Source organism: Rattus rattus, chromosome 17 (assembly GCF_011064425.1).
Source record: "Rattus rattus isolate New Zealand chromosome 17, Rrattus_CSIRO_v1, whole genome shotgun sequence".
NCBI lineage: Eukaryota > Metazoa > Chordata > Mammalia > Rodentia > Muridae > Rattus > Rattus rattus.
The window spans coordinates 31,513,286-31,534,891 of NC_046170.1; the positions used below are offsets into that span (position 1 = coordinate 31,513,286).

General features: G+C 43.2%; 1 protein-coding gene across 1 annotated transcript in view; it reads right to left on the reverse strand.

The window, feature by feature from the left end:
- Window positions 1-21,606, reverse strand: part of Cfdp1 (craniofacial development protein 1) — an 88,751-nt gene that overhangs the window by 53,733 nt on the left and 13,412 nt on the right. The window contains exons 4-5 of the mRNA XM_032888213.1: window positions 21,256-21,383; window positions 11,287-11,406 (exon numbers count right to left, since the gene is read on the reverse strand). Of these exons, the coding sequence (XP_032744104.1) occupies window positions 11,287-11,406; window positions 21,256-21,383 (248 nt within the window). The remainder of the gene's footprint in view (window positions 1-11,286; window positions 11,407-21,255; window positions 21,384-21,606) is intronic.

A 21,606-nucleotide genomic window follows, 5' to 3' on the forward strand; every position in this document is an offset into this window, starting at 1 on the left:
GGCCAGTCAGAGCTCTCATGGACCAATGAAAAAATCAAATGGGATGACCACCCTAGAGAACAGTTTTCTGTTTGCTGTAATATTTAACACTTTTATCCTGACTTGACATGCCCATTCCCAAGTATTTATCCAAAGGAAGCAAAAATGTTTGGCTATGAAAGACCAGGAGACCGAGTATGGTGATGCATGCCTGGAACCCCAGGTAGAGGCAGGAAGATTAGGAGCTTAAGAGCAAGTCAAGGCCTGCCCTGCCAAGGTTACACAACACAACCTCCCATCACATCTCCACACTCCCCACCCCCATCCCAAAAATGATTTACAGATAACCATGAGCTGGTGAGATGGCTTAATGGGTAAAGGCACTTTCCAGTAAGCCTGACAACCTGAGGGCCATCCCTGGAACCCACAACGTAGAAAGACAGAAACCCCTAAAGTTCCCTTCTGGCTTCTACAAGTGTATATACGCACACTTACACACACACAGGAGAATTTAAAACATTATAAACAAAACCAAAAACCTGTAAGCCAGCCCAGCAGTAGGCTGGATGGACACAGTCTGCTACATCTATACAATGGAGATGAACAGGAATGAACTACTAATACACACACCGAGGAAAATCTCAGAAACAGCAAGTCAAAGAAGCCAGGAACAAACAGCAAAATACCATACAATCTGTTCACATAAAGTTCTGAAATAGGTGCAGAGGTGTGGGACAGAGTATGAAGAAACTTTCTGGAGAGATGGCATAAAACATCCTAGTTGGGGTTTGAAGCATACAATTGTCAAAACCCACTGAGCTGCACAGTGAGGGTCCCTGTGGTAACTAACCTACTTCCTGTCTTGAAAGCTACATGCTACGAGGCCAAAAGAGTAACAATCAACAGAGGCTGCTAAATCCACAACAACTAAGCTTCCATGCAGATGAGGAGCAGAGTGTGGAGAATTCGCACTCAAATGCTTTCCTTCTTTCTTTCATCGTACAGTGCCGTGGGCCCACCCAAACACCTCAATTTTACTAGTCAGTTATTTATAAATGATATTAACGCACACTAACCACAACTAAGACCACATGCTTGTCTCTCTGAAATCTTATTTTCATGTGCCCTAGGCATGAAATAGCTTTGGCCACCAAGCCAGGCATCAAGCTAGGATGAACTAAGGCCTTGCCATCTGCTCTGCCCTGACTGATACAGGAACACCACCACCATGGTGTCTCTCTGCAAAATCTTATTTTCAATGTCCAAATTAAAGAAAGAAAGAAAAGAAAAAGAAAAAGGAAGGAAGAAAGAGGGAAGGAAGGGGAATGAAGTATGAGAGAGAAGCTATGAGAAGATACAGAAAACACTCGCAGGGTTAGGGAAGAATCTAGTCAGTTGAATCTCAAAAGAACAGGACATGAAGCTATCTGGCATGCTTGAACTGAAAAGGAAAACAGAGAAGTCGAGAAGTTTCCCTGGGCATAGTGACACACACCTTTAATTCCAAGAGGCAGAGGCAGGTGAGTCTCTGTGAGTTAGGGACCAGCCTGAGCTACACAGCAAGCTTCAGGTCAGCCAGCGCTGCATAGTGAAACTTATCTCAAAAAAGAAGACAAACAAAAGGAAGTGATGCCTCCACCTTTCCCTTTACACCACCCAGAAGCATTCCCCGAAGCTACGACAGGTATTTATATTCCAGTGCCTTAGCAAAACACAGTATCAGACCCGACTGCACCGGGTTTTAGCTTACACCCCTACAGCTACATCACCCAACGACTTTATCCATCACGGCCTAAACACTGGGTAACGGACACTACAGATCAAAAGCCCTTCAGCACACTTTAATCTGGAACCTGTGCTATGGGGAGAGAGCAACTTAAGGGCTTTCCTGTTGTCCACAAGGCAGCCCAAGTTAAGACAGGAAAGGCTGACAGAATGAATGCCATGTGTTTCCTGGCTAGAAAACAAGGCTACCAGGCACATGGCAGGGCTTCTGAGTATCCCAATAAGGATGTGCGTTCTGAAATGTTATCGTGGAAACAACACTTCCACACAGACAAGTTGACAAGAAAGAAGGGAAATAGCAGAAACTGCAAAATAGGCCTGTGGGGTGGGTAAAGAACTCCATACATATCTATACTTGAACTACGTGATTAAGCTGAGGTGCCATTCCAATTGCATTTCTGGCATTGCAAACTGTTTCAGACTTAGCTACTTGCCGGACACAAGCTATGGAACCACAGCAACCTGCTGTCATGACCAACACTAGAATAGACATTCATAAAGGATAGCAAGTCTCCAGAGACAAATGTTTACTTGTTGCTTTCTTTGTAACGATGACGCTGAGGATCATGTATGTATGTAATGGCGGCGGAGGGAGAGGGAGGGGAAAGGAGAGGGAGAGGGAGGGGAGAGGGAGAGGGAGAGAAATTGCTTGGATCACTTCAAATTTCACCAAATGCAATCACAACTCTGAACTAGTTGTTCAGTCTGCTGGCTAGCATTTATGTCAACTTGACACAAGCCAGAGACATCTGAGAGGAAGGAATGTCAATTGAAAAAAATGCCTAAAATCAGGCTGTAGGTGAGACTGAAGGGCATTTTCGATTAATGATTGGTGGGAGAGGACCCACGCCATTGTGGGTGGTGCTATCTTGGGCAGTGGCTCTGAGTATATAAGAGAGCAGGCTGAGCAAGCACCCCTCCGTGACCATGGTCAGCTCCTGCCTCCAGGTTCCTGCCAGGAGTTCCTTTGGACTGCTTTCATGAAAGACAGTGGCATGAAGTGTAAGCAAAATAACCCTTTCCTCCCCAGGTGCTTTTGGTCAGGACATTATTCATCACACTAACAGAAACCTAAGACACTCAGAAACATGAAAAAACCAACAGGTCTTCTGTGAAGGACGGCTAAGACATTTGCCACACAGTGACCTAGAAATAGTAGACAGACTGTATCACTATTTTAAAAACTGACAAAAGAAAGGGAACCTCTACATTTCAAGGAGGAAGTGAAAAACCACAGTAGTGCACATGATCTGATAGAATGATTGAGGGCAGGGAGTGGGTTTTAATAACTTCCGGGCCTGGGTTTTGTAAACCAAATCAAAACAGAACTTGTCTGGTATAAGAGAGGCGAAACCGAAGCCCTGACGTCCAGAAGACGGACTGAGGAGTATGCTCATGTGATGCTGCAGGGAGCACAGGAGAGCGCTCAGGGTCACGAGTGAGTAATGAACTGAGGATTCAAGACTAGAATCTTAACTTCAGCATGTACTCGCTGATCAGTGGATTTTAGCCAAAAAGTTCAGTGTACCTAGGATACAACCCACAGACTGTAAGAAGTTTAATGAGGAGGAAAGCCCAAGTGAGAATCCTTCAATCCCACTTAGAAGAGGGAACAATATAATCACAGGAGGCAGGAGGGAGGAGCCTGGGTAGGAGAGGGAAGGGAGAGGAGAAAAGGGGAACAGGATCAGGTATTTGGGGAGTGGGGATAGGAAAGAAGCCCAGAGGGCCAGGAGAATGAATGGTAATATGCAGCTTCTGGGGGTAAGCGGAGGGGACCCTCTAGAAAATCCCAATGACCTGGTATGTGAGAGACTCCCAGGACTCAACGAGGGTAAACTTAGCCAAAATGCTCAACAATGGAGCGTGGGAACCTGAAGAGAACACCTCCAGTTGACAGGGCCCCAAGAAGAGGGACAGAGTTACCAATCCATCATCAAAATTTCTGACTCAGAATTGTTCCTGTCTAAGAGAAATGCAGGGACAAAACTGGAGAGCAGAGACTGAAGAAAAGGCAGTCCAGTGACTGGGTCAATTTGGGATCCATCTCATTGTGGGGGAGGAGGGCAACAAAGCCTGACACTATTCCTGATGCTATGCCGTGCTTGCAGACAAGAGCCTAGCATGGCTGTCCTCTGAAAGGCCCTACAGATGTAGATACTTACAGCCAACCATTGGATGGAGGTCGGGGACACCTATGATTGAGTTAGGAGAAGGAAGGATGGCAAGTGCTGAAGAGGACGTCAACCCTATGGGAGAAACAACAGTGTAAACGAACCCAGACCCCTGGGCGCTCCCAGAGACTAACCCATCAACCCTATGGGAGAAACAACAGTGTAAACGAACCCAGACCCCTGGGCACTCCCAGAGACTAACCCATCAACCAAAGGGTATACTCAGCCTGGTCCGAGGCCCCCAACACTTATGTAGCAGATGATTGCCTTGTCTGGCCTCAGTTGGAGAGGATGCATCTAATCATGTAGAGACTTCAGGCCCCGGGGAAGGGGGATGCTTGAGGGTGGGGGTACCTTCCCGGAGGCAAAGGGCAGGAGGAAGGGGACTGGGATGGGGACTGGGAAGGGGAATGTAAATAAATGATTTTTTTAAAAAAGGACAAAATTAAAAGAACTTGTTGGATTGGGTACAGGGTAGGGGTAGAGAAGAACTCTGAAGTCTGGGCACACGTGAGCAAGAGAGCAGAGTACATCCCCCATCCCCCAACACAGAAAAGGGCTGTGCAGGTGGAACTGCAGGACTGGAGAGAGGCTTTTGGCAAAGCTACTTCTAACATCAGGGCTCACCAAGAGACGGGAGTGAGGGACCTGCCCAACAATTACTATAGTAAAAGAGATTTCCCTCAAACTTCTGACTATGAGGTACACTCCCTTTTCTTCCTCCACACTTCTCAAACATCTGGAGTGAAGGAAGGGCTCTCGGTTGAAAATGGAAGGCATGACAAGGCACAGGCTCCCCATCCTTCCTCAAGTTAGCTGGTAGCTGTCAGGTACCGCTAAGAAGCATATTGTGCTTTTACCGTCTTAGACATTCAGGCTTCCTAGGTCAGACATATGCTCGTATAGACTCTGTCATCTCCCCTTTCGCTTCTTTAGGTTTTTCTAGATCACCTGTTTTCAAAGTTTTAAATTCTTTCACCTTACATATACAATAGCTTTGTTGTTTTGGCAAGAGCCCCGGACCATGTAACTGGACACAACAGATGCAGGTCAGCCTGGTCTTCATCCTCAACCAGAATGACCAGAACACCACTGCTCAGTCTCTCCTGAGGAAAATCCCAACTGAAATCAAAAATGTAATATGATGTGAGTCTTACTATATACTCATAACCATCACAAATAGTGCTAAGATTCTTTTGCCAGAACTCTGGTCAGAACAGATGCACTGACTGTCATGCTCCAGGTGAACACAGGCTTCACCGACACTAGAACAGAGGTAAATCCACACAAAAGCGCCTGAGAAGAACAGCATAGAGCGTTTTTAAAGCTTCAATATTAAAAATGCAGTCCCTGAAGTGGCCACAATGTCTCTCTTTAACTTTTTTATATTTATTCTTTTTTGGGGGTAGGGAGTGAACCTGGAGACCATCATGAGTATCACATCCGGTGTGTGGAGGCCACAGGACAACTCACGGGGGTCAGTTCTCTCATGAGATTTGACAACAGTTGTGCCATATGTTAGCATGCCTACTTGTAATTAACAAAAAAATCTCCACAAATAAAACTTAGTTTTACAAAAATGAGAGGGAAAATCATTTTCTAAAGCAGAGTTGAGAACAAACCAAACTGTAACTTGATATATCTAGAAATACTAAACAAAGGAAACAGAACAAAGAAATCTCTTATCAAAGACTAATCTAATTAGATAAACAAAAATATATAGCACTGTATAGGCTTAGGACTGCTTTGTGCACCTGAGTGCTTGCTTTCTCAGGACTAACTCTGCCCTCTAGTGCATACTCACTGCTCACTGCTGTAAGTGACCAGGAGACTCTACCCCAGATGATGACAATGCTTACTGAAGGTCTTCCCCTCCTTCTTCACAAACCCATCCCCACCAGTAAGCTGAGTAAATTCTGCAAGTGCAGTCACTTCACATGCCCATTCTACCCACGCAGAAAGCCTCAAAAGTACTTCAGTATTTTTCACACCAGGAGAAGTGTAGCACAATTAAGACCATAGTCTAACAGAAATGGTCTATGATACAGAAACACCTCTCCAGCTCTCCAATTGTACTTTTTGAAGACTTCACACACAGATCTTTTGTTGTTGGGTTATTTTGTTAAGACGGGGTTTGCTAACATCCCTGGCTTGCCTAGAATCTGTTATGTGGATCAAGCTGGCATCAAACCTGCAACAGTCAATCTTCTTACCTCTGGCTTCTAGGACTTCAGTCACCACAGTCAGTTAGAGGGTTTTTTTTGTTTTTTTAAAGAATAGTTTAAAAGCACCTAAGGAGGCTGGAGATGGCTCAGTGGTTAAAAGCATTGGCTGCTCTTGCAGGGGACACGGGTTCAGTTCCTAGAACCTATATACAGTGTGGCTCATAACCATCTCCTGAACTCTACCCTCTAAGGAATCTAACATCTTCTGGCTCTGTGGGCATCAGGCGCATGAGACACAGAAACACATACAGGCAAAACTCCCATATGCATAGATTAAAATTTTTTGAAAAATTAAAGAGCTTGTTCTAGCTACTGTCTAATCTACAAATTCTTGTAGGGATATACTCCAGAGGAATGAAAACACCCAATAACACAAAAGTTTGTACATGAATATCCACAAAACATTTGCAATAAACAAATGTAAAAACCACCCTAAGTCCGTTAATTAGCACCTATATAAACAAAATGGAGTATAACCTTACAATTACATTAGTCTACAAAGGGCATAGAAAAGAGTAAATTATAGACAGATGCTGCCACATGAACCCTGGAGATATTATGTTAAGTCAGAGGGGTCAGAACGAGGACTGGGGAACCACTGGGAACCACAGTGGTTAAGAGGACTCACTGACTTGTTTTTTGAGACAGGGTTTCTCTGTGTCTCCCTGGCTGTCCCGGAACTCGCTCTGCAGACCAGGCTGGCCTCGAACTCACAGAGAGTACCTGCCTTTGCCTCCTAAATGCTGGGATTACAGTGGTACACCACCACCACCACCCAGCCTGACTTGCTGCTCTTACAGAAGACCCAGGTTCTGTTCTGAGTACCCACAGGACAACTCATCACTACCTATAACTCCAGTTCCCACAGACGCATGCACACGTGCAGACACACATGCTGGCAAACTCTCATACATACATACATAGACATAGACATAGATATAGATATATAGATCTCTCTCTCTCTCTCTCTACATATATATATATATATAATGTAAATACATCTTTTAAAAAGGAAAAATATTGGGATTCCACTCGTGAAATGCCTAAATAAACAAACCTGGACCCAGAAAGTCCATGAGTAGACTGAGGGTGAAGACAGAGAGTAGCTGGTAACAGGTCTAGTGTTGTAGCTGCCCATTACTGTGAATATATCCCATGAGTATGCGAGAAACTAATAAATGATAAAATTCAAACTGATAAATTACATAGTGTCACATTTAGACTCATGGAAGCTGTATGTTGTTTTGAGGCCAGGTTTGGTGATGCACACCTGTAACCCCAGCACTCAAAGGTTGAGGCAAGAGGATCACAGGCTTGAGGTCAGCCTACCTATATAGTAAGACTCTGCAATATAAACAAACAAACAACCATTCCAAATATACATTTCTTTTTTTAAAAAAGATTTATTTATTTCATGTATATGAATACATAGTAGCTGTCTTCAGACACACCAGAAGAGGGTATCAGATCTCATTTCAGATGGTTGTGAGCCACCATGTGGTTGCTGGGAATTGTACTCAGGACCTCTGGAAGAGCAGTCAGTGCTCTTAACTGCTGAGCCATCTCTCCAGCCCCCAATTACACATTTCTAAACAAACAATGCATTGTTTGTTTTCTTACAAAAAATTACTTTCCGATCTCTCATATAATCAGAGGTCTGTTTGCTAAAATATCTATTTTCCTCTATTATTAATAACTACCAATAAACTTTTACCCATGACATCCTAGACAGTTCTATTAGGACCCTGCTGGAAGCCTTACTTCTTGAACTGAACCACTCAAAGGACTCAGCTCTGGAGTGTGTGCAGGCTTTTAATATACATTCGACTGTAAACACATCATAGGAGAAAAATATGAACACAACCAAACAGCAAAGGAAAAGAAGTCAACTGAGACAGTCAGATTCCAGAACCAGTTCCTCCAGTACTGTGGCTACGTCTGATTTCTAACACTCTGAGAGGAATGCTCACTACTCTATCAAAACTCAATGATTGTGCTCACTTAAAAACTAAAAATGAGCCAAGTTCATAATTACCAACTTCTCAGGACTCTGGGAAAAATCACATTAGCTGTTTAGACAGAAAACCATCCACAAATGTGAGGTTCCTGGGACAGTCAGAGACACCGACAACTGACAGACCACTGGACCAGTATTATTTACTGTTGGTTTTCAGGGGAAAACATCTCACGTAGTCCAGAAGGACCACAGACTCACCATGCAGTCAAGGCTGGCCTTGAGCTCCCAGATCCTACTGCTTCACCTCTAGGTACTAGGATGACAGTCTATTGCCCAGATCATCAATTTGAGACATAATTTTCATATGGCTCTAGCACAAATCTTTTCTGTCTTTGGGACAAATATGCCTAACCTGATACCACCAGGAGGTTGTCTGAGGTTCAACAACAAAGCCTTTTTTCCTATGTCCAAAAGGCAAGACAAAAGCACATGGGAAAAACAACTCAGTGCTTACAGCCAGGACTGAGTTCTGATGAGACTAGGGGTAATCAAGTCAGACTGGAAGAAGAGAGCAGTGTGGGGTCGAAGCCCAGCCAGCTTCCAGCTGTTAGAAGCTCGATGCAAGAATTCAGTGTGCAGAGGAAAAGGGAGATCAAGAGGCTTGGATGATGAAGCCATGGGATTTAGACACACTTGGTAAGCACTGTGTAAGCACTACCAAATGTAACAGCCTGATACTGTCCTCTAATTAAAAGAGGGTTTGCTCCATTCCTGACACACTAACTCTGGCTTTTTATAGCCTAAGCACATGCTATTTTAAACATGTGGAGGAAATGCATTTTCAGATCCAAACACTGGCTCTCTGTATCTGTCCTTATTTGTTACTGAAGGATGTGGGACAGGATGTTTTACTCTGCTGCACTGGTTTTCCTGTATTGCTTAAATCTGTTTAGAGAAAACGAAAACACACGTTTCTATAAACGAAAGCAATTCCCAAAGTGGGGGTGGGGGTGGGGGGCAGGAAAACATTTTACTGTATACTTCTCCTTTATATATTGGATGACTCCTGCAAACTCTTCCCTTGAAGGACCTTCCATTCATATGGAACTGTTGCAGATTCTCATGTTTTCAATGATAAAATGAGTCTACTTTCAAACCCCAAAGCAGATGATTTCTTTTGGCATTCCAAGCAGTTTTCTGAGACACGGGTTTAAAAAACAAGCAGATACACCTTGAAGGGCCATTTGAGATTTTTTTTTTTTCTTTTTTCTTTTTTTTCGGAGCTGGGGACCAAACCCAGGGTAGGCAAGCGCTCTACCACTGAGCTAAATCCCCAACCCCCTATTTGAGATTTTAAATGTCCCACGTTCATGCACTTTCACTCAGATACTTAGATATCCTATACTCTGGTATATTCCGTTATAGCTTTCACAGAAGTTGATTAGCAGAGATTTCATTTGACCTTTTGTCAGGGAGTCAGTAGGTCATTCATCTACTGGAAAGTAGTTTACTAGAATGGCTGCCAGTAATAGCACCGTTTCCAGCTGCCCTTACCCCAGGAGCTCTTCTGTGCACAGCCTGAGGACAACTCCCCCCTTACTATAGTCAGACTCTTCTCAGACCTTTTCTCAGGAGTCTCCATGTTGACCCTTGTCTGCCAGGGCTCTACAGCTCGGGTTTGGGAGGAATCCCTCCCAGTCCATTTAAAGAGACTGTCCTTTGCTGAATCAGCCCAGATGCACCTAGAAAGAGTCTTCAGGACAATCAATACACTGATAAGTAACAGAAAAGGCAGCTGGCAGTATCTGAGAGGCCTCTTCCTTTCACCTACTTCCTGGGTCTCCCTGGAGTCACTTCTCACATAAATAAACCTTTGTCTTGTATTCTGCTACTGAGTGTATCCTCACAACGCACACCACTTTAACACCACTATTCAAAGTCAGGCTAAAGAGATGAAAATTTACCTACAAAGTTTAATAGGAAAAGCTTGTGAATTTTTTTTTTTTCTTTTTTCTTTTTTTTGGAGCTGGGGACCGAACCCAGGGCCTTGCGCTGTCTACCACTGAGCTAAATCCCCAACCCCGCTTGTAGATTTTTAATGGGAGAAAAAAATGTAAAATAAAACTTTCCTGTTTGTCAGACAAGATGACACACACCTTTAATCCCAACACTCAGGAGAAAGGTAGATTTTGGTAAATTTGATACCAGCCTGCTCTACACAGTTAGCTCCGGGCAAAGTCATGCCTTGTCTTAAAAACAAGAAAAACAAACAAACAAACACCAACTTTCCTGTTCACACCAAAGGTGTCTATGTTTAATGAGGTGACAGTCCCCATCTAAAAGGTCACAGAAGTCAGCTTAGGAGCCTGGCCTACCCTGTCTCCGCTGGCTGGTCAGAGATGCCCTGTGATGACGTCTATGGCCATCTCCTTACAGCCTGCAGCCTTGGGCATCTCCTTTTTACTTTTTACATATGTTAAGGCGGGAACTTTTGTTTTCTCAAAGAAAAGGAATTCTAACCGTCTAAAAATATAGTATGGAAAGATCAAAAGAAGTAAACAAAGTTTCTTTTTTTAAAAAAAAAATAATTTTTGACTGTTTTCTTTGAGACAGGGAGTTTACTCTGATGCCTAGGCTAGCTCGGAACTCCTTGGCTCACGTGATCTACCTATCTCAGTCTCAAGTAGTTAGACTACAGATATAGATCCCCGTCCTACCTGACCCTCTGATGTTCCTTTGCCATCAGGGGTCTGGAACTAAGAACTCTATTCAAAATTTATTAAACATTCTGATGAACTGCTAATATTGTCATGCAAAAATAATAATTTTAGGTATGCAATTTACACGTTCATCTTGGTGGTTAACTTCTTTCAGGTTGGGATTTTTTTTTTTTTTTTTTGGAGCTGGGGACCAACAGGGCCTTGCGCTTCCCTAGGCAAGCGCTCTACCACTGAGCTAAATCCCCAACCCCTCAGGTTGGGATTATTAAATAAGCAATTCATGCTAATTTTTCTAGCAAACGCCATCTGGGTAGACTTCTGACAAGGCAGAGTTTCATTCCTTATGTCATAATGGAGTGGAGACAGCTGCAGTTAGAAACAGGTCCTCACACAGAGAAGAGTTTCCCAGTGTGCCAACTACACCTGGAACTGAGACAAATACTCACCCTGACCCAGCAGGGGGTGGTGTCGCCGCTGAAGTGACAAGAGCATGTGGTTTTTCTTTCTCTGTTTGCTTGAGGAAAGACTTGGCTTCCTTAGATGTGGCATCTACTTCCTTAGTCACCCTATTTCAAGGAAAGAGAAAACAAACTTACAAGTGGGATAGGAAGCAAAAATTAGGGAGCTAGAGAGATAGCTTAGCAGTTAAGAGCACTGATTGTTCTTCTAGAGGACCCAGGATCAATTCCCAGGGCCCACACGGCTGCTCACCACTGTCTGTAACGCCAGCTCCAGAGGATCCACCCTTACACAGACGTACATGCAAGCAACACCAATGTACATAAAATTAAAAAGGAATAAAATGTTTAAAAAGAAGCAAAAAATTGGGGGGTGGGGATTTAGCCCAGGGGGAAAGCCCTTGCCTAACAAACGCAAGGGCCTGGGTTCGGTCCCCAGCTCCGAAAAAAAGAAAAAAAGGAAAAAAAAAAAAAAAAGAAGCAAAAATTATAGCAAAGGAAATAAATGAAAACCAAGAACATGCCACTGAATTTTCAATAAATTCTGGCCACTGAGTCTTATGAATAAGTTCACTCTAACAGATCTATAAATAGGCATTTCTCAGACTGACACTAACAAACAAAACAACAATATAGTTCAACGGTCCCCTTCAAGTCTCCCATTCTATCTGCCAGTGTGAAGACTCCAGCTTCCACCGAGGCTCAGCTCACTTGGTTACTAACTCAGATCTACAGAGACCCTGCCTGCACTCTCCCTCACTTACCAGATCAGCACCAACTCAGAGGGCCAATCAACAGTGAGATGGGGATGGGACACAGAGACAAAAGCACTGCAGTCATTGCAAGAAGAAAAGCAAACAAATGGGAATATCCCACAGAAGGCTCCTACTCACTCTATTCCTAAAACCCCAAAACAAAATGCAATTTCTTTAAACTGGGCAAATTAGAGCTACCTAGGGAGTGGCAGAATGTGACACAATCAGATAAAAAGTTCTAAAGGGGGGTTGGGGATTTAGCTCAGTGGTAGAGCGCTTGCCTAGCAAGCGCAAGGCCCTGGGTTCGGTCCCCAGCTCTGAAAAAAAGAAAAGAAAGAAAAAAAAAGTTCTAAAGGATGAAATAAAGACACTAAGGCGCCTCATATTTCAGGTAAAGAGCAGAGAAACATGCAACCCCTGTTTTGACATGCCAGAGCAACACAAACATTTAAGGAATTTTGCTTAAATTCCAATGTACCAGTGGGCAGATCCAAAACTACATCAGTGTATTATAAATATTCAACCAAAGATTAGCCAAAAATGATAAACTAAACCCATCTATGAGGATGTACTAGTCTCTACCACCTTCTAGGATAATTTTTCTAATGAATAGTCACTCTCTGCTGTATTTAACACTGAATTAACATTGTGTAAGCAGCACAAAGCTAAGCGAGGAGCCACGATGACACAGGACAAATTCCAGCTAAGGCAGGGACACACGGCACCACTCCAAGGCTCACACACTGCTGCTGCCTGCAGCTGATACTGGCAGGTCTGCTCTACAGCACTGTCACCCTGACAGGAAGCTCATTACGTCTGTCCCTAAGGATTAAAACTGAAATCTAAGCAGCTACTCGGCTTATTCAACGATCCAGAGTCTACACAGCAATGCTAGTCAAAATTCTGTCAACAGATGGTATTTTCCAAACTGGTCGTCACACATTTCCTATCCATATGCTCCTCCCGAACCTTAAGCAAACCCCTGCAAACTGAATGGGGTTTTATGACTGTGTCACCTAAGGGAGTCCTGTGCAAGGCCTCCTGAAGCTTTTCTGCTCTGGGAATGTATCTTTAGAACTCCATCCACTCTACAGCACAGATCACACGGAAAGACACAGACAGACGGCTGGGCAATCATCCCTAGTGTGAAGGTATCTGAGTCCTTGTAAGAGCATCAGGAGAGGAAGTAAGTGGTCTTGAAAGTGGTCCCAACACTGGTTCAAGGGAACAAGCGAGGCTGAGCAACTGCCTGTGGGGACCCAGTGGCCTCGGCAACTCTGAGAAACTGCAACGGGACAGCCAGCTGCTTCATGCAAACTTTAGGTCATCTGTTATATTGCCAATCAATACCCAAATTAAACCTACATCAAAATCTTGGGCTTAAGGCAGAACTCAAAATACTATACTGAAAATAGAACCTTTGGGTTTCCTTGTCTTGTACAGATCTACAGAAGACTGGTGAGATTAATGAAGAAGCAGCACATACTTTACTGTCCACATCCTGTCAAAGTCCCACAAGAGTGACAGATAAATGTGACCAACTCCACAACAGCAGTAAGCGGAGGGACAACAGAGAAAGACGTCCATCTAACTTTCAGAAAGTAACACACCAGCCGGGCATGGTGGTACATGCCTGCGACATCTCCACATAGGACAGTGAGCAAGAGCGCAGGAGTTCAAGGCCAGCCTCAGCTAAGTGAGATTCTGACTCAAAAGGGAGCAGCCAGTCTGAAGTACTAGCTGGCTCTGGTTTCCTCTGATCTCCGGAGCTTGTTGCCATGTGGAATGGATGACAACAAGAAAGCTGATTTGTTTTACAGAACCCTAGAAAGGCTAATTAAATTTAATGATCAAAGGTGGAAGAGAGGCGCAGCCACAACCAGCTCAAAGTCTGCATTAGGAACAAAGCCTCTCTTACATCAAAACACAGGCTCTATCCCAGCACTGCTGATCCAGAGGGACCCAATACACTTAGAGAAAACAGAAGGACAGGCATGAAGAATAAAGCCCCATCCTGAAATTAAAGAATTAATGCAAAGCCGTCCTTAAAGGCTGTATTTGCCAAGGGCTGAGAGACAAGGCAAAGAGCTAACCAACCCATAACGTTCGTAGTAAGAAATAGTTTACTGGGGTTGGGGATTTGGCTCAGTGGTAGAGCACTTGCCTAGGAAGCGCAAGGTCCTGGGTTCAATCCCCAGCCCCGAAAAAAAGAAAAAAAAAAAAAAAAAAAAAAGAAATAGTTTACTGTTACGCTACTGAGGCACACAGCTGCTGCCCAACTATAGTGCAGTCTAGTCTGAATTCAAATAATACACACTTCAGAAAAAGGGAAAAATACAACAAAAAGAATCTAGAATTGAAGGGTGAGGTTGAGCAAAGAGCCACACAATACTTTGACACGGCACTTTAAAGGATCAAATCACAGCTGACTTCAAGAATGCTAGGAAACGAAGAACGAGTGGTCTAAGCAGCAAAGAGAAGAAAGCAGCAATCATGACCTTATGTTGGGCTTTGTTGTTCTTGTCTTGTAGCAGGCCTGACAAGACCCCAGTACACACTTCGGTAAACATGTTCTGGAAAGCATGCAACAGATGCAACAGGACACGTAAAGAAACATGATATGACTTCTGCCATTAAAAACTCATAGTCTGGGGGTTGGGGATTTAGCTCAGTGGTAGAGCACTTGCCTAGGAAGCACAAGGCCCTGGGTTCGGTCCCCAGCTCCGAAAAAAAAAAAAAGAACAACAAAAAAAAAACTCATAGTCCAGCAACACAGTCAACCACAAAAGCAATGACAAGACAAGAAACAAGTCACAGTGGAGGGTGGGGAAATCTAACCCATGGGAATATCCTTCTTAACCTCCCTGCCAATGTCTACAGCCCCCACCGGAAACACTATGTAGCCTGAGGTACTTCTGAAGGAACCTAATCGCTGACACAAAGTAACATCAGACTGCTCTCTGCTGGTAGCATCCCTAGAGCAACTCCACTTCCTGCCATTTTGTCTCCCAAGACACGTCTCGCAGTAAACTCCAAGCTGGCCCTCTCCTGTGCTCAGGGCCCCAGGTGCCAGAGAGTAAGCTCCCTTTTAGGAAGCAGTGAAGGATTTAGCTATCATAGTACTTTTAAGTAGGGGAATGGTTAGCTTATAATCATCTCATGCATGAGGGACTCCTGATAGGAAAGGGTCTATTAGCAACAATAATTAATTCACCTGCTTTTCAACAGAAATTCCATTTTAACTTCATTTTCACTCACTCAACTTCCTGGAAGGTCTTTACTTGGATGGAACTTTTCCATGACTGGAATTTTCCAAAAGGTGAATCATTTTGGAAAGTCTGAGCTCACAGGGTCAGCTGGCTCTGCCATAGGAAAGGGTAAGAACGGCAATCACCTCCCTTTCCCAAGGCTTCAAGAAAGTACACAGTGCTCACCGAGGAAAGACAAACAGAACAGCCAAATCCTAAATTCTGCCATTACGACCAAGTTAGAGAAACTAAAAAGACTAATCTCATGCCAACACTACTTCATGCTTTCACTGAGACATTTCTCCCACTAGCTCTTTCACATTTCTTAAAGATGCAGGGATGCTCTTGAGACAAAGACAAAAAAGGAGAGAAACAATGATGTCAAGAAATTAAAAAAGATATCTCAAAGACAAACACCAAGTTGTGCCTTGGAAGTCAAAGTTCAAATCTCCTAAGCTCATTCAAGAAAGCTCCTTACAGTATCTTAAATATGTGCTCTTTAAAAAGTCTTTCCAATAGCCGGGGAGTGGTGGCACACACCTTTAATTCTGGGGCTTGGGAAACAGAGGGAGAAGAATCAGAGTTCGAGGCCAACCTGAAAAATCCTTTCTCAAAAAAAAAAAAAAAAAAAAAAAAGTCTTTTTTAAGATTTATTTATTTATTTTATGTATGTGAGTACACTGTAGCTGTCTTCAGACACACCAGAAGAGGGCATCAGATCCCATTACAGATGGTTGTGAGCCACCATGTGGTTGCTGGGATTTGAACTCAGGACCTCTGGAAGAGCAGTCAGTGCTCTTAACTGCTGAGCCATCTCTCCAGCTTTCTTTTGTATTCTTTTGGGAGAAGGAGTTTGAGAAGACACTCACTCGTTCTGTTATATATATCCCAATAATATATAATTGTTTTTAAATTAACGTGTTTTACTGAGAACTATAAATAAATCCATGTGCTGAGTGTGTCCTGTTTTATTTGACAGACAGTGCTGCCCTCTTCTGACAAACTGTACACATGCAGGCTCCCTGAGTACTCTTCATTATTTACAAACGTGGACAGTGAGAGGGCAAGCCTTTGATCCCAGCACTCAGGAGGCAGAGGCAGGTGGATCTCTGAGTTTGAAGCCAGCCTGGTCTACCAAGTGATTCCAGGACAGCCAGGGCTACAAACAAACCCTATCTCAAAAAAACAATCAAAAAAGTCAAGAGTAGTATCACATGAGTGTAATCTGTACACTTGGGAAGCAACAGGCAAGAGAGTCAGTTCAATGTCAGCCTGGGCTACATTAGATTCTGGCTCAAAAAAGAAAAAAAAAATCAGGGACATATTAAATGATAATATTTATAAACAAGTTTATGAAGTTCATAATTTTATCAGAAACTTGCTGACTTCTCAGAGCAACAGTAATTAGCTACTTTGTTCTTTATGAAGACTGTCCTGCAGATGCTCTACCTTACATGTGGGAAGTGATCCCAGCCCACACAGGCTTTGCGACAGTCTCAACATGTTGTCCTAAATGGAACTTGCTCTACAGACTTGGCCAGCTCTCAACTCTGCCTTGAAATGTCTTGTTTTTTAACTTGTATTTTCTGAGGTATGTTAATTCACTCTCTATATTTTTATTGTTTGAGAATTTAATCAGGCACTTAATACGCTTTGACTAAGTTCCTCCCTATTCCCTCTCTTCTGATCTCTCCCTCACCACCATTGTACCATATCCATTTCCTACTTCTTTGTGTATTTATCTTTTTTTTTTTTTCTTTTCTTAAAACCCACTGATCCCATTCAGTGCTGCTAACATAAGCCTGGGTGTAGGGAACCTAGAACATGGATAGTCTCTCAGGGGCCACATTCGTAAAGAAGACTGATCCTCCCTCTCTGAGCAGCCATCAATGACCAACAGCTTCTTAGCTAATTCAACTCTGTCACCCACTTCCTATGCTGGGACTTTGAATGATTTTTAAAGGCATTTGATTGTAGCTTTTAAAAAAATATTTATTTATTTTATTATATATAATCACACTGTAGCTGTCTTCAGACACACCAGAAGAGGGCATCAGATCTCATTACAGATGGTTGTGAGCCACCATGTGGTTGCTGGGAATTGAACTCAGGACCTCTGGAAGAGCAGTCAGCGCTGAAGTCATCTCTCCAGCCCCCAACAGGTTGTGTGCACACTGTCAGAGCTGCTCCAACTTCTCATGTGCAAATGCCCTGCTGTGTCCAAAAAAAGTTTAGCTTCTTTCCTTTTTCTTTCTTGTTTTTTGTTTTTATGTTTATCAAGACAGGGTTTTTGTTTGTTTTGTTTATTTGTTTTTTGCATAGTCCTAGCTGTCCTGAAACTCACTCTGTATACCATGCTATCTATGGATCTCACATAGAGAGATCTGCTGCCTCTGCCTCGAAAATGCTAGGATTGAAGGCATGCATCATCACCTCCGGGGTGGATCTGTAAACACTGGTGGTTTACTGTCAATGTTCTGCAATTGATTTTTGGAGGCAAAATCCATTAGTAATTGACATCATCAATAACTATGTGCTAGATCTCAAAGTGACTAACTGCCAAGAGTGCCTTACAACGGGAGCTCTGACAGATGCTGCCCATGTCCTTTAACTCAACACTAACACTGGGTTACTGAGGGACATCTAGTACTGTCATCACAGTAGTGTTTAGTGCAGTGGTTCTCAACCTGTGGGTCACAACCCCAGCAGGGAGGGGAATCAAACAACCCTTTCACAAAGCTCACACATCAGATATCCTGCTATCAGATATTTATGTTACAGTCTATAACAGTAGCAACATTGGTTATGAAGAAGCAACAAAATAATTTTAAGGTTAGGGTCATACCAACATGAGGAACTATATTCCTAATGTTACAGCATCAGGAAGGCTGAGAACTACTAGTCTAAGGTGATTAACTGGAAACTAAACATATAAGGCAAGCAGTAATCTAAACTGTGTATTCTCCAATATAAATGGTGTGGACCCTTAAAACACCAAATGCACTCACTACTCAATCTTGAACTGGGTCCTGACTGTGTAAGAACTAGAAAGAATATCAACGGAATAACTGGGGCCTAAAAGGCTGTAACCGAATCATACACAGATCTACTCAGAATATGGGCTTCAAAACTACTTGTTACTGGGAAAAAAGTGAAAACAATCTTTAAAAAAAAGGGGAGGGGGGTTGGGGATTTAGCTCAGTAGTAGAGCGCTTGCATAGCAAGCGCAAGGCCCTGGGTTCGGTCCTCAGCTCCGGAAAAAAAAAAAAAGCCACCTGTTACTGATCTAAGACAAGAGGTACAGTAACTTCAATGAGCATAGGGACATCGGTTGAACACATTACATTATTCATACTTAGCCATTATGACCACTGCATTAAAAAAGAGTAGGGCTGGAGAGATGGCTCAGCTGTTAAAAGCACTGACTGCTCTTCCAGAGGTCCTGAGTTCAATTCCCAGCAACCACATGGTGGCTCACAACCATCTGTAATAAAATCTGATGCCCTCTTCTGGTGGGTCTGAAGACAGCACAGTGTACTCATATGTAATAAATAAATCTTAAAAAAAAAGAAAAAGAAAAAGAAAAAGAAAAAAAGAGATCCTGACCAATACAGATGTGGATGCTTGAAGCCAACCACTGGACTGATCACAGGGACCTCAATGGAGAAGTTAGGGGAAGGACTGAAGGAGCTGAAAGGGACTTATCTGGCATCAATGGGAGGAGAGGCCCTTGGTCCTGGGAAGGACTGATGTCCCAGTGTAGAGGAATGCTAGGGCGGTGAGGCCACAGTGGGTGGGCGGGTGGGGGGAGCATCCTCATCCAAGCAGGATGGCATAGGGGATTTGCAGAGGGGAAACTGAGAAAGGGGATAACATTTGAAATGTAAATAAATAAAATATCCAATTAAAAACCAGAGATCAGTCCAGTTAGGATAAAACTGTCAAGGTGAGTCATTTGCAACAGGATCTGCCAAGAAGGCTTAGTAGATAAAGGTTGCTAAGCTGGGCAAACTGAGTTGACTCCCCAAGGACCCCGTGGTGGAGACAGAAGCAACTTCACAAGCTGTCCTCTGGCCTTCATCCACATGCCGTGACAGGAGTGCCCACACCCCTCACATAAGGACAACAGAACACTGAACACGGGTGAACCTGCGTGAAGAGTGTTGGCATGAGGGTGCTCACTGTAAAACCGTCCTAAGGATACTTCACGAAAGAAAAGGTTTCTGAGAAAAATTTTCAAATGAGTGACTTTGGTACTGGAGAGATGACTCGGAAGTTAAGGGCTCTGGCTGCTCATCCAGAGGTCCTGGGTTCTGTTCCCAGAACCTGCATAGTGGCTCAGGACCCTCTGTAACTGCAGTTCCAGGGGATCTAACACCCTTTTCTGACATCTTCAGGCACTAGGTATGTACATGGCACACAGACATACACCAGGCAAAAGACTCACAAACATAAAATCATTAAAAGTAAGTTTTGCTGTACGCAGAAGCTTATGCACTTAGGAGGCTGAGCAGATGGAATATCACAACTTCATCCACTCTGGGATACACAGTAAATTCCAAAACAGTCTGGGCTACAGTGAGACCCAGTCTAAACATTTTAAAAGTTAAGCTCCGGGCTGGAGAGATGGCTCAGCGGTTAAGAGCCCCGACTGCTCTTCCGGAGGTCCTGAGTTCAATTCCCAGCAACCACATGGTGGCTCACAACCATCTATAAAGAAATCTGATGCCCTCTTCTGGTGTGTCTGAGGACAGCTACAGTGTACTTATATATAATAAATGAATAAATCTTTAAAAAAAAAAAAAGTTGAGCTCCATACTACTTATAAAGCTGTAAATACAAACCCTCAATTTTTCAAAATGTATTTTCACTGGACAAAAACAGGCAACACTGTGTATTAGTGGGTTATATTCTATGGATCAACCAATATAGGCAGAAAACATATAGTGGGAAATACATCTGCACAGAACACGCACACATTATCATCCTTCTCACTAGTCCCTACATACTGTGCCACTTCCGTGGGTCGACATTACCAAGTATTACAAATCGGATATTTAATGCACAAAAGAAGTTATGTATAGATTATATACTGACACCATGACATTTTATATATGGGATGTAGGAATCTGAGGACTCCAGCATCATCAAGGGGTTCTACAATCTACACCCCACACAGAGGGAAGGATGCAAATCCAGGCAAACAGGCGTTGCTTTTGAAAGCAATAAACACAAAGGAAACTATTATCAGACCACATCCAAGTCTAATCTGCTACTGACATAGAAAATAAAAAATTATTATTACAAAATTATTGCTCGAATTCTGACCTCATTGCTCTAAATTATAAACTACAGCTTTTACATTATAATTTTAAATAAATGAGAGACTGAAAATTCTAGGCATGTGGGTCTTACTTAAAACAGCCACCATAACTCCCCCAAAAAACTAATCAAACAAAATACCAACAAGCTGGTCTTAGTGGCACACAACTTTAATCCCAGCACTCAGGAGGCAGAGGCAGGTGGATCTCTGTGAATCTGAGGCCAGCCTGGTCTACACAGTGAGTTCTGAGATAGCCAGGGCTACATAGTGAGATTCTGCCTCTAAACAAAGCATCCAGGAGGCTGAACTACTCAAAAGCCTCTAAAATAAACTGCTTTTGTAAACTAAGATAAACTCATAAGCCAGCTCAAACAATACTAAGGGGACAAATAATACTGAGGCTAAACTTCTCTCCTAGGACTTTCAACCGTTGCCTGACTTAAGCGATCTCACCGGCGATGCTACCTCACAGCGATGGAAGGAAATAAAGGATTTACCCAAAGCACACACAGAGCATGGCAATGAACAAACAGAAATACAAATTCCCAAATGCTCTAAGGACAGACATGAAGCAGAACTTATAGCACCGCCTTGTAAAAGCACTAGTTTCCAACCACAGAAATCCTCTTACCTTACTTCTTCGCCAGCAAAGTCAAACACCTTGGTAATCTTCACCTTGTCTGATTCTTTAGGTTTCTCTAGTTCATCTGCTTTCACCAATGGTTTACTTGAACTAGTCTCTTCAGTCTCCTCTGCTACCTAAAACAAGTAAGAAATGGAATCAGGCCTGCATAGCACACACCTTTAAGCCCAGCACCCAGGAGGCAGAGACTCAAGGATCTCTGAGTTTGAAGCCAGCATGGTCTACATAGAGCTCCAGGCTGGCCGGGGCTACACAGTGAAACCCTACCTGGAAAAAAGACAGACAGACAGACAGACATCACTTTGACCAAAGTGTAAGACTAAAAGAACTGTCTGAACA